At 35.9% G+C, this 19,274-nt stretch overlaps 1 protein-coding gene across 4 annotated transcripts in view; it reads right to left on the bottom strand.

Annotated features, from left to right (window-relative positions):
• Dbp21E2 (putative ATP-dependent RNA helicase Dbp21E2) overlaps positions 1-19,274 on the bottom strand; it is a 154,781-nt gene that overhangs the window by 86,456 nt on the left and 49,051 nt on the right. For all 4 annotated transcript variants that reach the window (XM_090399301.1, XM_090399298.1, XM_090399299.1 and 1 more), the window contains exon 6: positions 17,980-18,051. In XM_090399301.1, coding sequence (XP_090255427.1) covers positions 17,980-18,051 — 72 coding nt within the window. The remainder of the gene's footprint in view (positions 1-17,979; positions 18,052-19,274) is intronic.

Raw genomic sequence — 19,274 nt, 5'->3', positions numbered from 1 at the left:
TTTCAATTCCTCATTCTCCCTACATTTTCTACACACATTCAATCCTTTATTATCTTCTAACCACACTCCGACCGCACTCCGCAAAGCGTACATTTCACAGCTAGTACACTGACTCATTTCTTTTATACTACCGTTCTTTGATAAAGATGGCGAACCATCATTACTGGCTGCCATTTTCCTTCGTACAGTGCCATACTTATTTGCAACGTGTTTTATCAAATTATAACTTATAACACCCAATAACAAATTATAGTATAAAATAATGATATGTCATATTGAATGAGTATTGCGGTTAAAGACTTACTGTTTTTGTCAAGAAACAAAACTCATCCTCAGAAGAATGGAAGATAGACACCATCAAAGTAAGAAAAGCAATGGAAAAGAAGTGAGCCTAGCAGAAGAATTAGAAAAGTACCATATCATTATCACTGGCATTACTAAGGTGAAGAAGAAGAAGACTAAAACACGAGATGCTGCTAAATAATAACTATAAGAAGTTACAGTGAAAGAGTTTGAAAACAAAAACCAAACCTTGGAGAATCAATTCTTCAAGGTTTGGTTTTTGAAGAGTAAGTTCATGAATTTCAATGCAAGGGAAAAATCAGAACTCCATGGTTCTGAATTTTCCCTTGCATTGTGTGTTTTTTGCTCTGAGTGAATGGACTGCACAAAAACAGCTAACAAAGTTTACGAAAACAATATAGAAGATAAATATCATATAGGTGAAAAATACTCTGGAGGCTATTGAAAAAGCTCAGGAATGGAGAAAAGAGTACTGTAAAAGAAATCAGATATGATAAATATGACATGAAAACTGAAGATAAATATTGAAGTTGAATGCAATCAGAAGCACATATCAATACTAGTGACACAAAAAGTAATCAAAAACCTCACATATGGAAATCTGCTGGAAATCAAATATAGATGACATTCAACCAAAAATGTTCAAATATGAAAATATAAAAGCTTTGCAGTTGCTGCACTGAATAATCCAGAAGTCACAGCCTATAAAAAGGAAAATAAAGCTGAATGTGAGAATTATAAAGGAATTCCCCTAATGTGCTTCCTAGGTGAGATTTATGCAAGCATACTTTTTTATTTTATTATTTTTTTATGCAGTTCCCACTCATGAAAAGTTGTAAGCCTGTATGTTAGTACTGTGTGTGAACTAAGGATTTTTTTTCTATTTTTTATTATTTTTTTTGTATTTTTTCATATATTTTTACATAGTCCAGGAACCTTACTCTAGAGAAGAAACGGAACTTTTTCAAGCCACTTCAGGACTCCAATAAGCAAGGTAGTGGTCTCACACAGGGCAATGAAATTCATCTCCCACCTAAAGCCAATCACAAACATTCATGCCCACAGAGGGATTAAAATCCACAACTTGTTGGTTGGAGAGCAGATACACTAACTACTTGGCCAACCAGGCAAAGAGGATAAGAAAAATTGAAAAGAGAAATTGGAGAAGAACCAATTGGATTAAGATCAAATAGAGAATCAGTTTTCACTTTAAGACAAACAGTTGAGAAATCATGAGAATATAACAAGGATCTATATTTAAGTTTTGCAGATCTTCCAAAGGCATATGACAAAGTGCCAAGAGAAAAGCTGTATAAAACACTACATTTATATGGCATAAGTGGAATGTAAACATGTATACTCTATATTTACAATGCAAGTCAGCACTTCGAATCAAAGAAACTAAAGGATGATGGTTTGATGTAATGTCAGAGAAGGGCACATATTATCTCCACCATTATTAATCATCTGTATGGATCACATTATGAATGAAAGTAGCATTAGGCCTGATACCAAAACTGGGGATCTACTCAACTCTTTACTTTATGTAGATGATGTTATACTCTTAAATAAATCCATTACAAGTCTGCAGAATTCCTTAACTAAACTGAATAACTACTGTAACAAATTTAGTATCGAAAATCAGCAATAAAAAAGAGAAAACAGAAAAGTAGAAAAGAGAAAACTATGAAAACATAAGCTGTGTATAAGAATTCTGAGAAAAACTGGTACAGTAAACAGATAGCATCCATGGCAGAATCATATTAAAAAAAACCAAGATATTAGAAACTATTACACATTTTAGGAATGTGTTTTAGAAATATTTGTTGAGAGACATTAGTCCCTCAACAAATGAATCATGTACCCGCGACACACGTATGTCTCACGCACAGTACTAATTTTGTATGAATTAGAACTGTCAGTTAAAACCTAGTCTGTTACCTTCATATCGCTTATCAATTGTACCCCTGAAGATGCCGATAGCAAAAATTGGTGAAACTAGTCGGATAATAAATATTACTCACTTGACTAACATTCCTAAAATGTGTTATAGTTTCTAATACATGTAGTCAAGAAAAAAAGTCACACAATAAACAAAGATATTATTAAGTCTTTGGCATTGTTAGTATTCAAGAAATGTGTGAACATTAGTTCTGTGTGAACAGAACTAATCTTAAGTGTTATGGTCACTTCAACAGAATGAGAGAGAAAAGGTTAGAAATCAGATATTTGATGCCAGGATAGCAGGAAAAAGATCAAGAGGAGGATCAAGCTAGTAAGAAGTGCTTTGGAAGACTGAAATATAAGATCTGGCAATACTGGGGTCATGAAAGATAACAGATTAACTTACATGAGTACTAAATCCTATTGAGGAAACGCTCAATAGGAAGTTAGTAATCATGTAAACCTTTCATGCAGTACTATTATAGTATCCTGTAGATCCCTCGAGAGTATATATAAATTCAACAATGAGGTTATAGTGATCAGGGTAAAGAAGGCATATCAACATTACTGAATACAAAACACAAAATAAACTTCTGGATTGGTAAGCAATTGTAAAATTTGATGCAGTGAAATTTTGTTAAAATTTTTCATTGGAGCATGACTTCTAGGCACAAGGAACCAGGGTTAGATTATTCAGATTATTCTTTGGAGATGTATTTTCAGTAATGGAATGTGCAACGGGCGACCAGCTACATGGTGCCTACAGTAAACCTAGAACTGACGATGAGCTATGCTACAATTCCCGGAAAAGGACTACAGCAGGAAGACCAACAGGAGCCATTCAACGAAGGCTAGAATATAGAACGGAGGAAAGCAGTCAGCAGAACAGCCAAATCTTCAAAGCTGGTAGGACTGTATACGTTTCTGTGTATTTGTGAGTAGATTCTATTGTATTAATACTGAGGTAATGATTAAGAAATGTATGTCCACTGAACATAGCTCTGTTAAAATAATTGTATAGTTGCCATAGGAGATATCTGAAGCTGAAAATTAGCTAGTATATATTAAGAAGAATGTTAGCCAATGATGTAAATTGTAACAGTCAGAAATTGCCTAGATTTGTAAAGTTTACGATTTGAACTTAAATTAGGCATCAGAGAGAAATTGTTCCATTGTATATTAGATTGTATAGTTGCTTAAGGTAAAATATAACATGGTTTGTTTGCTTAAAATTATCACCTGATCTTTGACCAATGCACTGTTTCATAAAAACAATCGAATCTGGGTGCTTAAATTAGAGAAATTGCCACGACTGACTAATTAGGAATTATTTTAGAAAGTGATCTATTCTATAAGTGTTATAACTAATCTTCTCGTGCTATAAAATTAATTCAGGATGGCGCAGTCGACAAACAATATAAATTTCCTGAGTTACATAGCATGGGAGATAGTTAACTGTAACCGACAATTGCCTATTTCAGAGGCCCTTTCACTAACAGTGCTAACACTTGTAGGAAGTATAAGGGATTGTAAGTGGGGACAAAGTTAATCAGGCTATATTTGAATAAGGTAAAGAGTACTTAACAGAGAGTTTGAAGTTAAAGTAGAAAAATTCTCCACATCTGAATGACCTTCAATACCTTTGTTCACTTTCAAGTCACCAACATAATCTCGTCTAATCCTCTTAACTTGAGGCAGAAATACTTTAACATTCTGTTATTATTACAATTTCACATCAGAACTTAATGTTAAATCAACGTAATGTACAATTTCAACCTTTACAATATTTTATAACTCATGAACAATTCTATGTCATTCTTTTAGTCAGTTACCTTTACAAGTTTACAATCAGTATTTAACCATTAAAAAACAGTAATGTACAATTCTGTTCTTCCCACATGATTTATGACCTCCGTAAAATCGATGTCAGAAAATTTTAACAAAATGTCACTACATCGAATTTTACACGATTTCAAGAATGCGCTTCAAAGTGGGGAGCTACATAATTGGACGTTTTTTGGGCTTATGGCTTGAGAGGGTTCCACAAAGGAAAAAACAGGAATTAATATTAGAGAAAGCAGCTGACATAAAGCAGCAGCTTGTTCTTGTTAGGAATCTAAATATCAGAATACAAATTAATACCAGAAATAGCCAAACATTTTGGGATAGCTTGAAAAAAGGGCAAGCTAATAATGATGATAAGTACTTGCTGAATTTCGGTTTAGGACATTGACTAGTCAATAATGATGTTCCAACATAAAAATGTGCAAAAATCCATACTACACACACAAGAAATAAGAAAAGTCTTTTGACTAGGTAATTTTGAGAGTCACATGTTGAAAGTACTCACAAAGAGGGTCCCTCTTAGGACTTTAGGCATAACAATCTAATATCACTTATTTTGTGTGTTATTTGCGAGTACTGTTACAATTCGCATACTGTATCTCTGAAGATGTCTCTGTGATAGTCGAAAAATATGAGAACAATTATACCTGTGTTTATTTCCTTCTTTCTGCTGTTTTCATTCCATTTGAGATTAACTTGATCTATAACTATTCAGTAGTGTAACCATAACCATATGAAGTTTTATACTCTAAAAATTTCTGCTATATCATCAAATTCCTGCCATGTACCCTCAAGGGGTGTACAGGATATGACAGTACTACAAGAAAAAAATTACACCATTACTAACTTCCTATCTACAATTTTCCTCCAAATCAGTCTGTTACTTGTCAAGAACTCCAACATTATCAGATCTTATATTTCTATCGTCTAAGGCACTTTGTACCGTATCAATCCACCCTATATCTTGGTCTTCCTCTGGGTCGTTTTGCTGCCAACCTGGCAGAGAACACTTGTTTTGCTAATCTTTCTTCACCCATTCTGTTAATTAAGTGACCATACCACCTGAGATTGGCTCTGCTAACGAATTCCTGGATGTTGACAATGTCAAGTTCTTTCCTAATATCCTCGTTTTTAATATGATATTGCCATTGTTGCCATCTGTTCACGCCTATAATCTTTCTCAGGACTCTCATATCTGCAGTCTCTAGTCTTTGGTCAAGTGTTTTACTTCTGACTCAGCTCTCAGATCCATAAGTTAAAACTGGTTTGAACACTGTCTTGTATACAGCTAATTTAGTGTTCCGAACAAATTTCTCTCTTATTCCATATGAATTTATTCAATTGACTTCCTACCATACCAGCTTTGCTGATTCTGTTGTCTATTTCTATATTTAATTTGCCATTTTCAGTAAAAATCGTGCCTAAGTAGCTGAAATGTTTCACTTGTTCCACAGGTTCTCCATTCACAACACAGTTGACATTTTCAATAATTCTGCCTATTTTCATTGTCTTTGTCTTTTTATTGCTGACCTTCATACGATATCTATTACAACAGCTATTCAATTTAGTCAGAGAATCTTGCAGACTTGTAGCAGTTTTCAGAAGTATAACATCATCTGTATAAAGCAAAGAGCTGACATTAACATCTCCAATTTTGATCTTCTTCTTCTTCTACAGTTTCTCCCAGTTAAGTGGGGTCACTGTTTGCTATGAGTCTCCTCCACACCTTCCTGTCTTGGGCTGTCACCACATCCAAGTTCTTCATCTTCAAGTCCTCTTCTACCAGCTCCCTCCATCTCTTCTTTGGCCGCCCACGCTTCCGCCTTCCTTGCACATCCATCTGCATGACCCTTCTTCCCACATATTCGTCCTCCCTCCTCATCACATGACCAAACCATCTCAACCTTGCCTCCTGTATTTTCGTTCCTAAGTTCGTAACTTTCACTGTTCCCCTGACATAGTCATTTCTCAGATGATCCTTTCTGGTCACACCGCACATCCACCTAAGCATTCTCATCTCTGCTACTTCCATCCTGCTGATGTTATTTTTCCTCAGGGCCACAGTTTCTATAGCATATGTCATAGCTGGCCTCACTACTGTCCTATAAATTTTGCCTTTCAGATTGATCGGCACCCTCTTATCGCATAACACTCCAGCCATCTCCCTCCAGTTCCTCCAACCTGCTTGTATCCTGCATCCCACTTCCTTCTCATCTCCTCCATCTTCTTCCACTGTTGAACCTAAATATCTAAAGTCTCTCACCTTCCTGATGACATTTCCTTCCAGCTCCAGATCTGTCTCCTGGCCACTGCCCACTGCGCAACACATATACTATGTCTTACTTCTGCTCAGTCTCATACCTCTCTCTTCCAGTACTTTTCTCCATCTTTCCAGTTTAGTTTCTGCTTCTTCTCTTGAATCTACACACAGCAAGATGTCATCTGCATACAACATTGTCCAAGGTGCATCTTCTCTCACCTCCTCTGTTACCACCTCCATCACAATATTAAACAGAAACGGACTTAATGCTGATCCTTGATGCAAGCCAACTGTTACTTGAAAACTTTCTGTCTGTCCCAAACAGGTCCAAACACTTGTCTTCACATTTCTGTACATTTCCCGCACCAACCTGACATATTTCTCCGGCACCTTCTCCCTCAGACACCTCCAGACTTCTTGCCTTGGCACTCTATCGTATGCTTTCTCCAGATCAATAAATACCAGATGTAGCTCCCTTTGTTTCTCTCGATATTTTTCCATCATCTGTCGTAACCCAAAGATAGCATCTGTTGTTGATCTACCAGGCATGAAGACAAATTGTTCCTTTGCAATCTCCACCTCCTCCCTCAATCTACCATCAAGAATCCTTTCTAGGATCTTCATTGTGTGGGACATCAACTTTATTCCTCTGTAATTTTTACAGTCTTGTGCATCCCCTTTACCCTTGTAGATGGGAACAAGAGTACTCTCCCTCCATTCCTCGGGTATATTTTCCTGTTGGCAAACTTTCATGAACAGGTCCCACAGCAGGTCAATTCCCTCTTCCCCCAGTGCCTTCCATGCCTCCACTGGATTCTGTCGGGGCCCACTGCTTTTCCATTCCTCATCCTCTTCATGGCCTCCGTCACTTCCATTCTACTGATGTTCTGCACCATCCCCTCAGAAGGCTGCCCATCTCCTCTGTGAGTCTTTGCATTTTCCTCATTCAAAAGTCCCTCAAAGTATATTTTCCATCTGTTTCTTATGTCCACATCCCTCCATAATACTCTTCCTTCAGCATCTTTGATCTGCCTCACATGTAAGATGTCCTTAGCTGCTTTATTTCTACATTTCGCTAGTTGGTAAATTTTTCTCTGTCCTTCCTTTGTTTCTAATTGATCATACAGATCTTGATATGCCATGGCCTTCGCCTGCCACAACTCTCTTGGCTTCTTGCTTTCTCTCTTTGTACACCTCTCTGTCCTCTTCCACTTTTGACTCATCCCACTTCTGCTTTGCTTTCCTCTTAGCTGTCACTGCCACTTGTACATCATTATTCCACCACCAACCCTCCTTCTGCTCTCTAATCTTTCCAGATGTCTCACCAAGCACCTCGATTGCACAGCTCAGGATTACTTTTGAATTATGTTTCCACCAATCTTGTACACTTTCCAGTCCATCCGAAATCCTCTCTAACACTCTCTCCCTAAAACGATTCCTCACACTCTCCTCTTTTAAGCGAAACCACTTAATTGTCTTCATCCCATGGCAACCAGAAGTTCTTATCTTCGATCTTATTTTAAAGTATGCGCACAGCAGTCGGTGTTGTTGTGCTACTTGATCTGTTGGAATTACTTTACAATTTGTCACAACCTTAAGATGTTTTCTTCTAGTCAAAATGTAGTCAATTTGTGAGCTGTTGTTACCACTTCTAAATGTTATCAAATGTTCTTCCCTCTTGAAGAAAAACGAGTTCACAATTGCCAGATCAAACACTACTGCAAAGTCCACAACCCTCTCTCCTTCCTGGTTCATCATTCCCACTCCATGGCCACCATGCACCCTTTCACAGTCTCTATTCTGTCTTCCTATGTGCCCGTTCAAGTCTCCTCCGACAATCACCATCTCATTTTCTTCCAAGTCCCTCATTTCTTCATCTAACACGTTCCAGAACTCATCTTTTTCCTCTGCTGTACAACCAACTTGCGGGGCATATACACATAATACGACCACCCGCTCTTCTCCAAGACCCAATTTCATTCGCATGATCCTGTCGTTCCTTCTACCCACGTCCAGTACTTCACCCTTCATTCTGCCACACACCACAATTCCTACACCATTTCTTCCCTCGTTATTCGCTCCAGAGTAGAACAATTTATATCCATCTCCCAGTTCCTTTGCCTTTCCACCTTGTCTCCTGCACACATAAAATGTCCAACTTCCTCTTCCTCATCATGTCTGCCACCTCTCTTCCCCTTCCAGTCATGCTTCCAACATTCAGTGTTCCCACTCGAAACATCCTCTCCACCTGCTGGGCTCGCTTCTTTAACCGCACCCGCCCTTGATGCGATAGCGTTCGTCCACTTCTCACAGCTGTAGGGCGATGTAGCTGCGCGTCGCTTAAGGGGTACGCCCTAGCCCTTATATCATTTTCTCTTCGACTCATAACCATAGTTTGAGTTGGCACTGAAGTTTTCCGACCAGATGCCCTTCCTGACATCAACCCTCGCATTTATCCGAGCTTGGGACCGGCACCTATTGAGGCTGGCTTGCCTCCTCTGGTGGCTGCATAAGACGAAATGACTTAGCAAGATAGGAAAGACTCACCCCTAGCCCTCGAATACTCTAATAGCATCAGGGGGAAGGAGCAAGGAGAGGAGAAAGAAGCAAAGAAAGAAGAGGAGGGACCAGTCTACAGAATAATATAACAGATATATATTACATGAAGTAAGGCATGGTCCAGCATCAGGTAACATCTCCAATTTTGATATCATGTTTAATACCACTTTCCACTTTCTCACACCAGATTTAACATTAAACCATCTTCCTGTACTTCCTTCAATTCTAACTGCTGACTTACAACTCAAATAAAGACTAAGTATTGCTGGATATAATGCCCCATTGACACCATATAACTGTAGTGTATTGAATAGCTTCTCTCTTGGCACCTTGTCATATGCCTTTTCCAAATTGACAAAACTTAAATACGGATCTTTATTATATTCCAATGCTTTCTCGACTATTTGTCGTAAAGTGAAGATCTGATCCTGACAGCCTCTATTTGGCCTGAATCCAGCTTGTTCTTCAACAAGCATTTCTTCCACAATTCTTCTCAACCGTTTCTCAAGTTTACTTGCATAGATCTTGCCAGGAGCACTCAGTAGGGAAATACCGCTGTAATTCTCACATTCAGTTTTATTTCCCTTTTTATATATGGGTACTATGAGAGTTCTACTGCAATCATCTGGAATTCATCTTTCTGTCCAGGCCCTCTGAACTATGCAGTGCAGCCACTGTAAAACTTTTATGCCTCCATACTTGAGCATTTCTGGTCTAATATCATCTATTCCAGCAGCCTTTCCACATTTCAGACTTTTGATGGCTTTTTCTGCTTCAAGCATGGATATGTATTCCTAATTGCATGCCTGGTCAGTGTTTTTTTATCACTGTGCTGTCATCAATGCTAGTTTCATTTAGCAATTTTTCGAAGTAATTACTCCATACTTCAAGGATATCTTTTTCTCCCATTTTCATGTCCCCTTTATCATCTCTAACTCCATTTACAGCACTGTTTCTTCCATTCCTAAGCTTCTTCAACAACCTCCAGAATATTTTGCCACCTTCTTGATATTTAATTTCTATATTCTTACCAAAGTCCTCCCATGACTTTTGTTTAGCTAGTTTTACACAGTGTTTAACATTCTTGCATTTGTCTCTGTATTCTCTAAGAGTACAAGCTGACTTATTTGACAGGAAATTTTGATATGCTTTCTTCTTTTCCTTCACTGCTGCCTCTTTAACTTCCTATGTCCACCAGGGAGTTCTGATTTTTTTATCCTTGCAGACAACCTCACCACATGCCTCTCTGGCTGAATCAATCAATGTTTTCTTCAGAGTTTGCCACTGAAACTCCAAGGTTTGATTCCTGTTCTCAATCTCTTTCATTTTTTCTTCAATAATCTTTGTGTATTTTAGTCTACAGTTCACATCTGAGAGCTGCTCAACTTTGATTCACTTTAAAACTTTCTTACATGTTATTCTTTTCAATATGAAATTCAATTTTATCGTGCTCAAGACTAAATAGTGATCGCTTCCAATTTCAAATCATCTGTACACTTTGGTGTCCTGCATCTGGGAGAAAACATCACTATCAACAATAACATAGTCAATGAGACTTTTCTTATTCCTTGCTTCTTCTCTCCATGTGAATTTGTGCACATTTTTATGTTGGAACATGGTGTTAGTAATAACCAGTCCATGTCCTGAGCAGAAATCCAACAGATAATTGCCATTATTATTAGCTTTGCTCTTTTCTCCAAATTTTCTCAAAATATTTTTGTATTTCTCACAATCATTTCCTACTCTGCTATTTAGATCCCCAACAAGGACCAACTTTTCCTTTTTCATTGTGTCAGTTGCTTTTTCTAAAGCCTCAGAAAATTCCTCCACTTCTACCTTAGTAGAACCTTCTGTGGGACCATAGGCACAAATAAGTCTCATTGTCCAGTTCCCCATTCTCATATTTGCCCACATTACTCTACTTAAGACTGACTGCCATTCAAGAAGATTAACCTCGTATTTTGTGTTGAATACTATGGCTACTCCTTCTTTTCCTTGATTGTCATTGCCTGAATATAACATTTTGTATTTATTGCTCAGAAAGATCTCACCAGTTTTTGTCTTTTTTTGTTTCAGTCACCCCTATTATGTCGATCTGGTACTTATCTAATTCCTCAGCTAGCTCCATTTCTTTGCCATTCAGGCTTCTTATGTTGATAGTACCGATCTTTAACTCTAGTAATGTTGAGTTGGGGTTTGTTTTCAGATTTGTTCCAGTAGCTGACTTTTCGCTGTTTACCCTGGTTCCCTGGTGAAAACAACAGGGGCCTTGTTTAACCGGGCAACACCCCAGCCGGCATGAAATTTTGTCATGTCGTACCATCATTTTTTATTTTAGTTTAACCAATAAGAATACAATTTGGTCGGCTAAATCCCAAATTGACAGCCCATCCTCGTTCGTTCAGTATCCAAGTAGATACCCAACAGGGTGCACCACGAGAAGGTGAGGATTGGACATTAGGTCAGAAGCCCTGATCAGTTCTCTGCATTCCTTTAAAAGCTATGTGGAGGTCTCCTCTCAGTTATACAGCTCTGACCCTTAAGCACCCCATTTCTGCTATAAGTTCTCAAAATTATGCATATTCCTTCTGTCTCACTGTGTATATTATAATGTTATGCAGGTATTCTAACTTGAAACTTTTTTAGATATTTTTCTATTAATATGGTATACTTTTCATATACTAACCATGAGTACAAAGAAAAATAAAGAACAGTTAAATGCTTTTTGCAAAATGAAGTAATGGTATAAAAAATTAATCATGTATACAAGCCAATCCAGAAACCTGCTAAATTGTTTTGGATTTCAGCATTTCCTGAACATATTACATCTTAATATATGAATTATCAGGTCAGCCAAATATGAAAGTAGGTGCAGAGGATTTAGTTACTACAGTGTACAGTCTGACATTTGAATGATGATAATCTTTTTTGGAGGTAGAAAAAAGAAAATATGATAAAATCATGTAGTTACTAAACGGGTTTAACATGATGGATGCAGAAGAAGTTTTTCAATACATGACAGGAAAGGAAGGGAGTTTTAACAATGAATTATCACAGAAGTTCTGTAAGAATGTGGTTAGCAAACAATGTGAGGACTGGATTTTTTGCTTGAAGAACAGTGAATGAATGACTGGAGGCAGTTGCAAGTGCTTTGTCTGTGAATCAAAGAGATAAGATAGGCATTATGTGAATAATGGGTATTGTGGTCTCCTACAATGAGTCTTCAAGACTCCATGGATATGCCCATGTAATAATAATGTCAAGTTTTAATGCCTTTTTTATAGTTTCTGTCAATGACACTATCTGTTTGTTCTCTTAATTTTTATTATCTAATTTCATATTTAATTTTCTGTCTTTACTAAAAATTGTGCACAGGCAGAAAAAAAGTGTTCTCTCAGTTTATTAATGAGATGTGCAAAATTATTTTCACTCATTTGCACACAACATCTGTTAAAGCAATTATTTAATTTGGGTTAATTTTTCAGAGACATATTTATTTAAAAGAATGATGCAATTTGCATAAAATAAAGAACTAAGTTTAATATCTCCTACTTATCATCAGCATTAACATCACTTTCCTTATTGTGATTTGTAGGTCAGGGATTTGACTCTGACCTACACACCTATATTTCCATAACTGTTACATTTATTCATGTCAAGGTTTTCTTAAACAAAACTGCGTGGAACTGGAATGAAAATAAATAATTTAGTAACTAAATCAAAATATTTACATGACATTTCATCAGCCCAAGCTGGCATTATCACAGGCACTTTAAAGATACACACTCAGCAAAGGAATAAAAACAAAATGATCTTGAGAACCTGAATAAAGGTAACAGTAGTGCACTGTGATTACTGCTAACATAAAGCGATATACCAAAATTTGTGAAGGAGCACATCACCACACCGATTTACTTCAATTTGATGATATGTCTTTATCCAGGGCATGTCATGCTAGTCTGTTTTTTGGTTTGTCTGTCAAATGAATTTTCTACATCTTTTTTCTGATCTAAGGTCCAATCCTATCTGTCTGAAATACTGGGTTTCATATTGACAGGGGTAGACACCTGGGAAGGGGAGAGAGCAATGGGATGGAGGACCTGGCAATCACTGCTTTGCCTTAGGAAGGGAAATTTCGTTCAGAAGTTCTGTATATTGTTCTAATTCTATGTTTAAGGAGGGAGCTCAATCTATCCTTTTGTACCTTTTATGAGACAGGGATATGGTGTACATATAGTCTGGTTTGGGGAGAAGGGGGCATTGCTCTTTTTAAGGTGTTTAGCGAGGTTTTTTTTTTTTTTTTTTTGTTATATTCATTTTATTCAAATTAAGTAAAAAGAGCCTGTTGTTCCAGATGCAGTGCCAGTCCTGAAGATGGAATGCACTCAGGCTAGAGGCTTAAGTCTTAAATATTCCAAGTTTCTGGACAGGGCACTGATGTGAAGTGGTATGCAGGTATATGTGGCTGTATATATGTGAGTAGTCTTATGCTAGACTGAGTACATGAGGGAGCCATCTGAAATGAAAGTATTCAAAAAGACTAGAGCACCTCTTTTTCCAATTCAATGCTAAAACAAATTTACTAAGTTACATATGATTTAATATTAAACCACTTTCCTGTGCATTCTTTAATTCTAACTACTAAGTTGAACTTAAACATAACCTATAATAGCTCAGTACATTTCCATTTACTTTATATAGTTAAATCATTTTGAACAGTCTATCTGTTAACAACTTATATGTCTTTTCAAGTCTGAGATATTCTGATGAGTTCTTCCCTATTATTTTTATGTCATCTTCAGCTTAACACTGGGCTCAAAACCTAACACAGTCATCATGTCATTTAGCTTCATAAAAGCTTGCTTAATCCTAAAAAAAAAAAAAAAAAATGACACTGACATATGGTCACTTCTATACTTCAAAGAGTTTTGGGAGTGAAGCTTTCTGCTAGAAGAAGTGGTAGGATTGCCCTTTCTTCACAGGGACCTGCAGCCTCTTGGCTGAAGAGCAAATATGCTAACCAATTGGCCAACCAAGCTGGCACTTAATTCCATCTATGCATTTTTTAATTATACTGATTTAATTGACTATATGTTTTGTGCAATGAAAAACTTGAGTTTTCAGTAAGAAAAATTTTCTCACTTTCCTCTGTAAGAAGAGATGCTAATTAACTTTCAAATGAAAAATCCTTATATAGTTTCTTTGTGTCTTAGACAGGATTTAAATCCAGACCTTTTCTTATGAGGTAATCAAGGTAAACACTAAAGAGATTTCCTTGAATCTCTATCAAAAACAACATTTGATTTGAGCAGATAATGGTGTGGCAGGCATGATTTTTGATTACACTGCACTATCACAATATTTGCATTACCAGTAAGAATACAATTTGAAAAACTAATCCCAACGTGGCAAACTAACTTCATTAATTTTTTTTGGGGGGGGGGGAGGAGGAGAAGAAGCACCAATTACCTGCCTTCCTTACAGGATATATATTTTTTTATGTTGCCCCACCCATGAAAGGTTATTTGCAAACCTATAAAAAGCAGAAGGAGACTTCTCTGTGTTTGATCCCTAGAGCAGTTTCCAGACTTTTTTTTTTTATTTTTGATTTATTTTTTACATAGTCTGGAAACCTGCTCTAGGGATCAAACACAGAGAAGTCTCCTTCTACTTATCTAGCTTTACCTCTTAAGCAAACTAGATGCACACACATAAACATCTTTTTTGTTGTTTTACTTTCTGGTATTCTCACAAACAGCAACTGTTCAGGACATCTGTGTGATTGTAATGGAAAGAACAAATTTCACATAATCTAAATACTCAACTTTTCTGAGCACTACTAATTAAGTGAAACATATTGGATATGTGTTAAGTCTCAAGTAGTAAACACTTGAGTAATTACAGATGTTTGCATAAATGTAACTCAATCACAAGTGAAACAAACACTTGATATTTCAATTCCCATACAAATTTATACCTAAAAATTCAATGGATGACAAATTATTAGTTTTTTTTTTTTTTAAAAAGTAATTCAGATAATTCTAATGAATTTTAAGGCACTGAAACCAATTTATAATTAAAAAAATTCCATCATGTAAGGATTATTTTGATAGATATGCATGTTTTTAATAGGTTTTTGAAATATTTTATCATGAATTATTATTATTAGTAGTACTGAAATTCTAAATTACTGTCCTGCAAGTATCCTTTTTAGGATGTTGTAGTCATCATGACTTTTATTTTATTTATTTGTGTTGGGTTCTCCCTATCCTCCACAGTCCTTTAGGACTGGTTGATCCCTCCTAATGAGGGATTAAGTATGCATTTTATGACTTAGATCTGTGTGTGTGTGTGTTCACGGGCCGGTTTACCTTCTGAGGGACGAAAACTAAAGTTTCCAGGTGAAAAAAAACCTCTACCGGTTAATTCACCTTTAGTTGAAAGAGACCAGATAAAGTTCCTCACATCATAGACAGGAATTGAACCCAGGTCTTTCTGACCAAAGGGCTTTATCTATACCGACTGAGCTACGGAGGCTCTATCATGACTGATTATTTCGATTTTTCAATCGATGGTGAGTTAGCCAATCTCATACAGAAGTAGCAGGGTTTTTCTTCCCAGAAACTCGGTTTTTTCATCCTGGATACAGACAAATCGGCTCCTTCAGAACACATGCAATTTACAGACAAAAAATATTAGCTGTGGTGGGCAGTAGATTGCGCTGATGTTGTTGATTGGTAGTACAGGTTCGGTGTAGTGGTGGAGATGGAGAGTTGTACAATAGGTGTCCTCCCACAATGAGTCTTCAGACTCCTTGGAGGTGTCACGAATAATAATAATAATAATAATTAGGCCAATCTCTGATCTGCATGACTTTTTACAATAGATGTGTTTCTAGGAAACATTAATGATCAGGAAGCATTTCCCAGACACTATTTTCTTCTCTGGGGCACACCAGAGTCACAAAACATTGCGATTTTATAGACAATATCTAATGTGTGTGTGTGTGTGTGTGTGTGTACTTAAATCTACTAATCACAAAAAAAATTTTACTTCCCCAGTACCTTGGGAGAATAATTTCACCCATATTATTATAGATAGAGCCTCCATAGCTCAGTCAGCATAGATGAAGAATTCCCATCCATGACGTGAGGAACCTTATCTGGTCTCTTTTGACTAAAGGTGGGTTAGCCGGTCTCATACACAGGGCTTTTCACCTGGAAACTCTGGTTTTTCATCCCTTTCATCCCTCAGAATAGGCAAACTGATCCAGATAAACTGACTTTTATCTCCCCTTCTTAGAGAATTATTAAGGTAAAAAAATCTATGAAAGTTAAAAAAATGTTCACCCTCTATCCTATAGGGTACTTCAACCCCTGAAGAAAGCTTTTCATCAGAAATGAAAAATAATTGCAACGAAGAATAGTGAAGAGTAAAGATGCTAATAAATAGCCTTATTTAGCGTCCATCTTTACAGTGAATGGATCTTCCAAACAGCTGTTATTACAGATCACACCAAATGACATGTATTATCAATTACAACAGGAATAATTTTTAGTGGATAACCAATCTTTGATATTGATTAAACCAATAAATGCAATAAAAAATGATTTTCTTGCATGACATTTTTCTCAGAGCTTTCTGCTCCACAGGAAGGCTTGAAATGACACTGAGATTCTGGAGGTTTTTTAAGATACAGTGATCTTGTTAGAGATAATTTTTTCATCTAAAAAGACCTGAACTATCTGGCTTGTTTTGCATAATGGAAGTTATTAGTTAACTAAGAAATTTCTATTTTTAGAAATAGGCATAGGATGCTAGCTTCATATTTTTAGAAGTTATCCATATCAAGTAGCAATGCTTGCTGCAGATAATTTTTTTAGAAAAATTCATTGAAAGTTCTTGATGAGAAAATGGCACAATTACCTGTCGATTTCCCAAAACAAGCTTAAATGCACTTTTGTAGCATAATTAATAAGATTCCTTTTTTTATAAGGGGCAACTTTTATCAATTTTTTTTTAAATGCAAAGCTTACCCACCAAAGGTTCTAACATATGGTATATTTGTTTTCTTATTTACTTACTTCTTGCAGTTATGTATATGTGTGTATAATACTATATATATATATATATATATATTATACTCTTCCAATATGGAATAGGTCACCATGGGAGAAGTGGACCCAACAATCCTCCCCATGGGAGAGACCTTTACCCAGCAGTGGGAAAGATACAGGCTGAATATCATCATCACACACATCACCACCATCATCACTTTCCTGATATGTATCCACAATGGGTGTTCAGGTTACTATGACAGCACTACATGATGATGATACACACACACCCAAAGATATGCATATGTCCAGATATACACACCATCTTAAATGAAGGTGAACAAAAGTGGTGCTCCATTAGGTGCCAACTGGTGAATAACTACTTGGTAAATGCATATTACAAAACATAATGAAATATAATTTTAAATATCGAGTAAAATTGTTATACTTTTCAATTTGATACTCTAAAATACGTGGAATCTAACTGTTTTAATTAAATTAATAATTTATTATAACAAATAACCTATTTTTTTATATCTCTGGTAAGATAAACTTTTTATATTCTTATATACATACACAATAACAAATATGCTCACTTCTAAAACATATTTTAAAAGTAAGAAAAAAAATAAGCAAGTATATTGAACTAAAGTTTCAGTGAAGTTAATGCTTTGAGATATCTGATGATGCCTATAATTCAATTTAAGTTTAGGTTCATATCAACAGCCACTAACAATCATTCAACTAGGAAAGCTCAGAATGATGAACTTTTAAGTTAGAAAAGATACAAAAAGGAAGAAAATTCCAAACAGAAGAGTTATCAACCAATATGAGTGTCTTACGGATAACAAAAAAAGTCACTCTACAAAATTTTACATTTTCTTCTCATTTTTATTAGTACATCACTTTGACTAATAGTTATTTATATTTTCTTAAACATGATTTAAAATTATTGCCAATAACAAGTACAGCAGTAGCAGCAATATTATATAAATGAGAAGAAATTCTTACGTTTGTCCCCTGTCCTCCTAAAAGCAACTTAACACTTAAGCCACAACACTTTCCTATTTTCTGAGCAACATCCTAAATGAAAAAAATAAAAATAATGATGTAAGTGGATGAAGTGGACTTTTTTCAACTTTCTGTGAATGAGATCCTGACAATATTATTTATCTAATTCAAAGTTAACAGCTTAATTCTTTTTTAACCACATTTAAATTGTTCTATGTAACAATTTAAATGTACTGCATTTTTTATGTATACTGATAGTATAAATGATGAGAGAGAGGAAGGAATAACTAAAAGAATGAAATTTAAGAACAAATTGTGATTTTTTTTGTGTATCGCAGAAGCAGAGAAAACTTCGCCCATTACATATTTGCATGTTTCACACACACACACACACACACACACACACACACACACACACACACACACACACACACACACTTTATATATATATTCCTAAGGATATATACATTAACAAAAAGTAGTACTTTATCAGACAAAAAGACGATGCCAGAATATGGAGGAGAGGAGAAAATAAGCAACGAATGCAAATAAACCCAAACTAACCTATAGGTTAGTTTTTGTTGGCTGTGAGAGATTTAGTTCACAACCTGATGGCTGTGAGAGCAGAAGCTCTCACAGCCAACAGGTTGTGAACTAAATCTCACTTTAGCATGAATATTTTGTGAACATCTTTAGGTGGAAGATGTATTTCATCACTCACTGTGAAACCACCAAATGCTTATCAGAAGAGAGGTGGCTTAAAAATATAAATATTTAACATATATTAATATCATATATTATATAAATATATTAATAAATATATAGGAAAAAAGTAAACAAATCTCGTGTTATATATATACTACTGATTTAATCAGTAGACAGATCATATGATATTCACTTTATTTTTATTTATTTTTGGCAATGAGTTGGGTTCAGGCTGTTGTTTTCCTCTCGGTTATGCAATTTTCCTTCACAAACATAAAATCAACCACCCACACAGGTTAGGTATCAAATAGGAATTTTGTAATTCTGAGTGGAGTAATGATCCTAAGAGAACTACTAAAATTGGGCATAAAATAAGTTCAAAAACCATAGTTATCCAACTGAATGACAATACTAAGATAAAAACCCAAACGGCTATTTTTTTCTGGTGAAGTTAATTAAATTAAGGGGATAAAAATCCCTTATTATTTTACAGCCAGTATGCAAAACTCTGAGATCGAAAACTACGATCTAAGAGTTTCATGCCGAAGAACTATCGGCGAATCCAAGCAGCGTAAGTGAACACCTGGTAG

The sequence above is a fragment of the Typopeltis vanoorti genome, chromosome 10 (assembly GCF_054136105.1).
Source record: "Typopeltis vanoorti isolate ZY-2024b chromosome 10, IOZ_Tvanoo_1.0, whole genome shotgun sequence".
NCBI lineage: Eukaryota > Metazoa > Arthropoda > Arachnida > Uropygi > Thelyphonidae > Typopeltis > Typopeltis vanoorti.
Note: the sequence above shows the minus strand (reverse complement) of the source record. Positions and strands in the feature narration are given on the sequence as shown.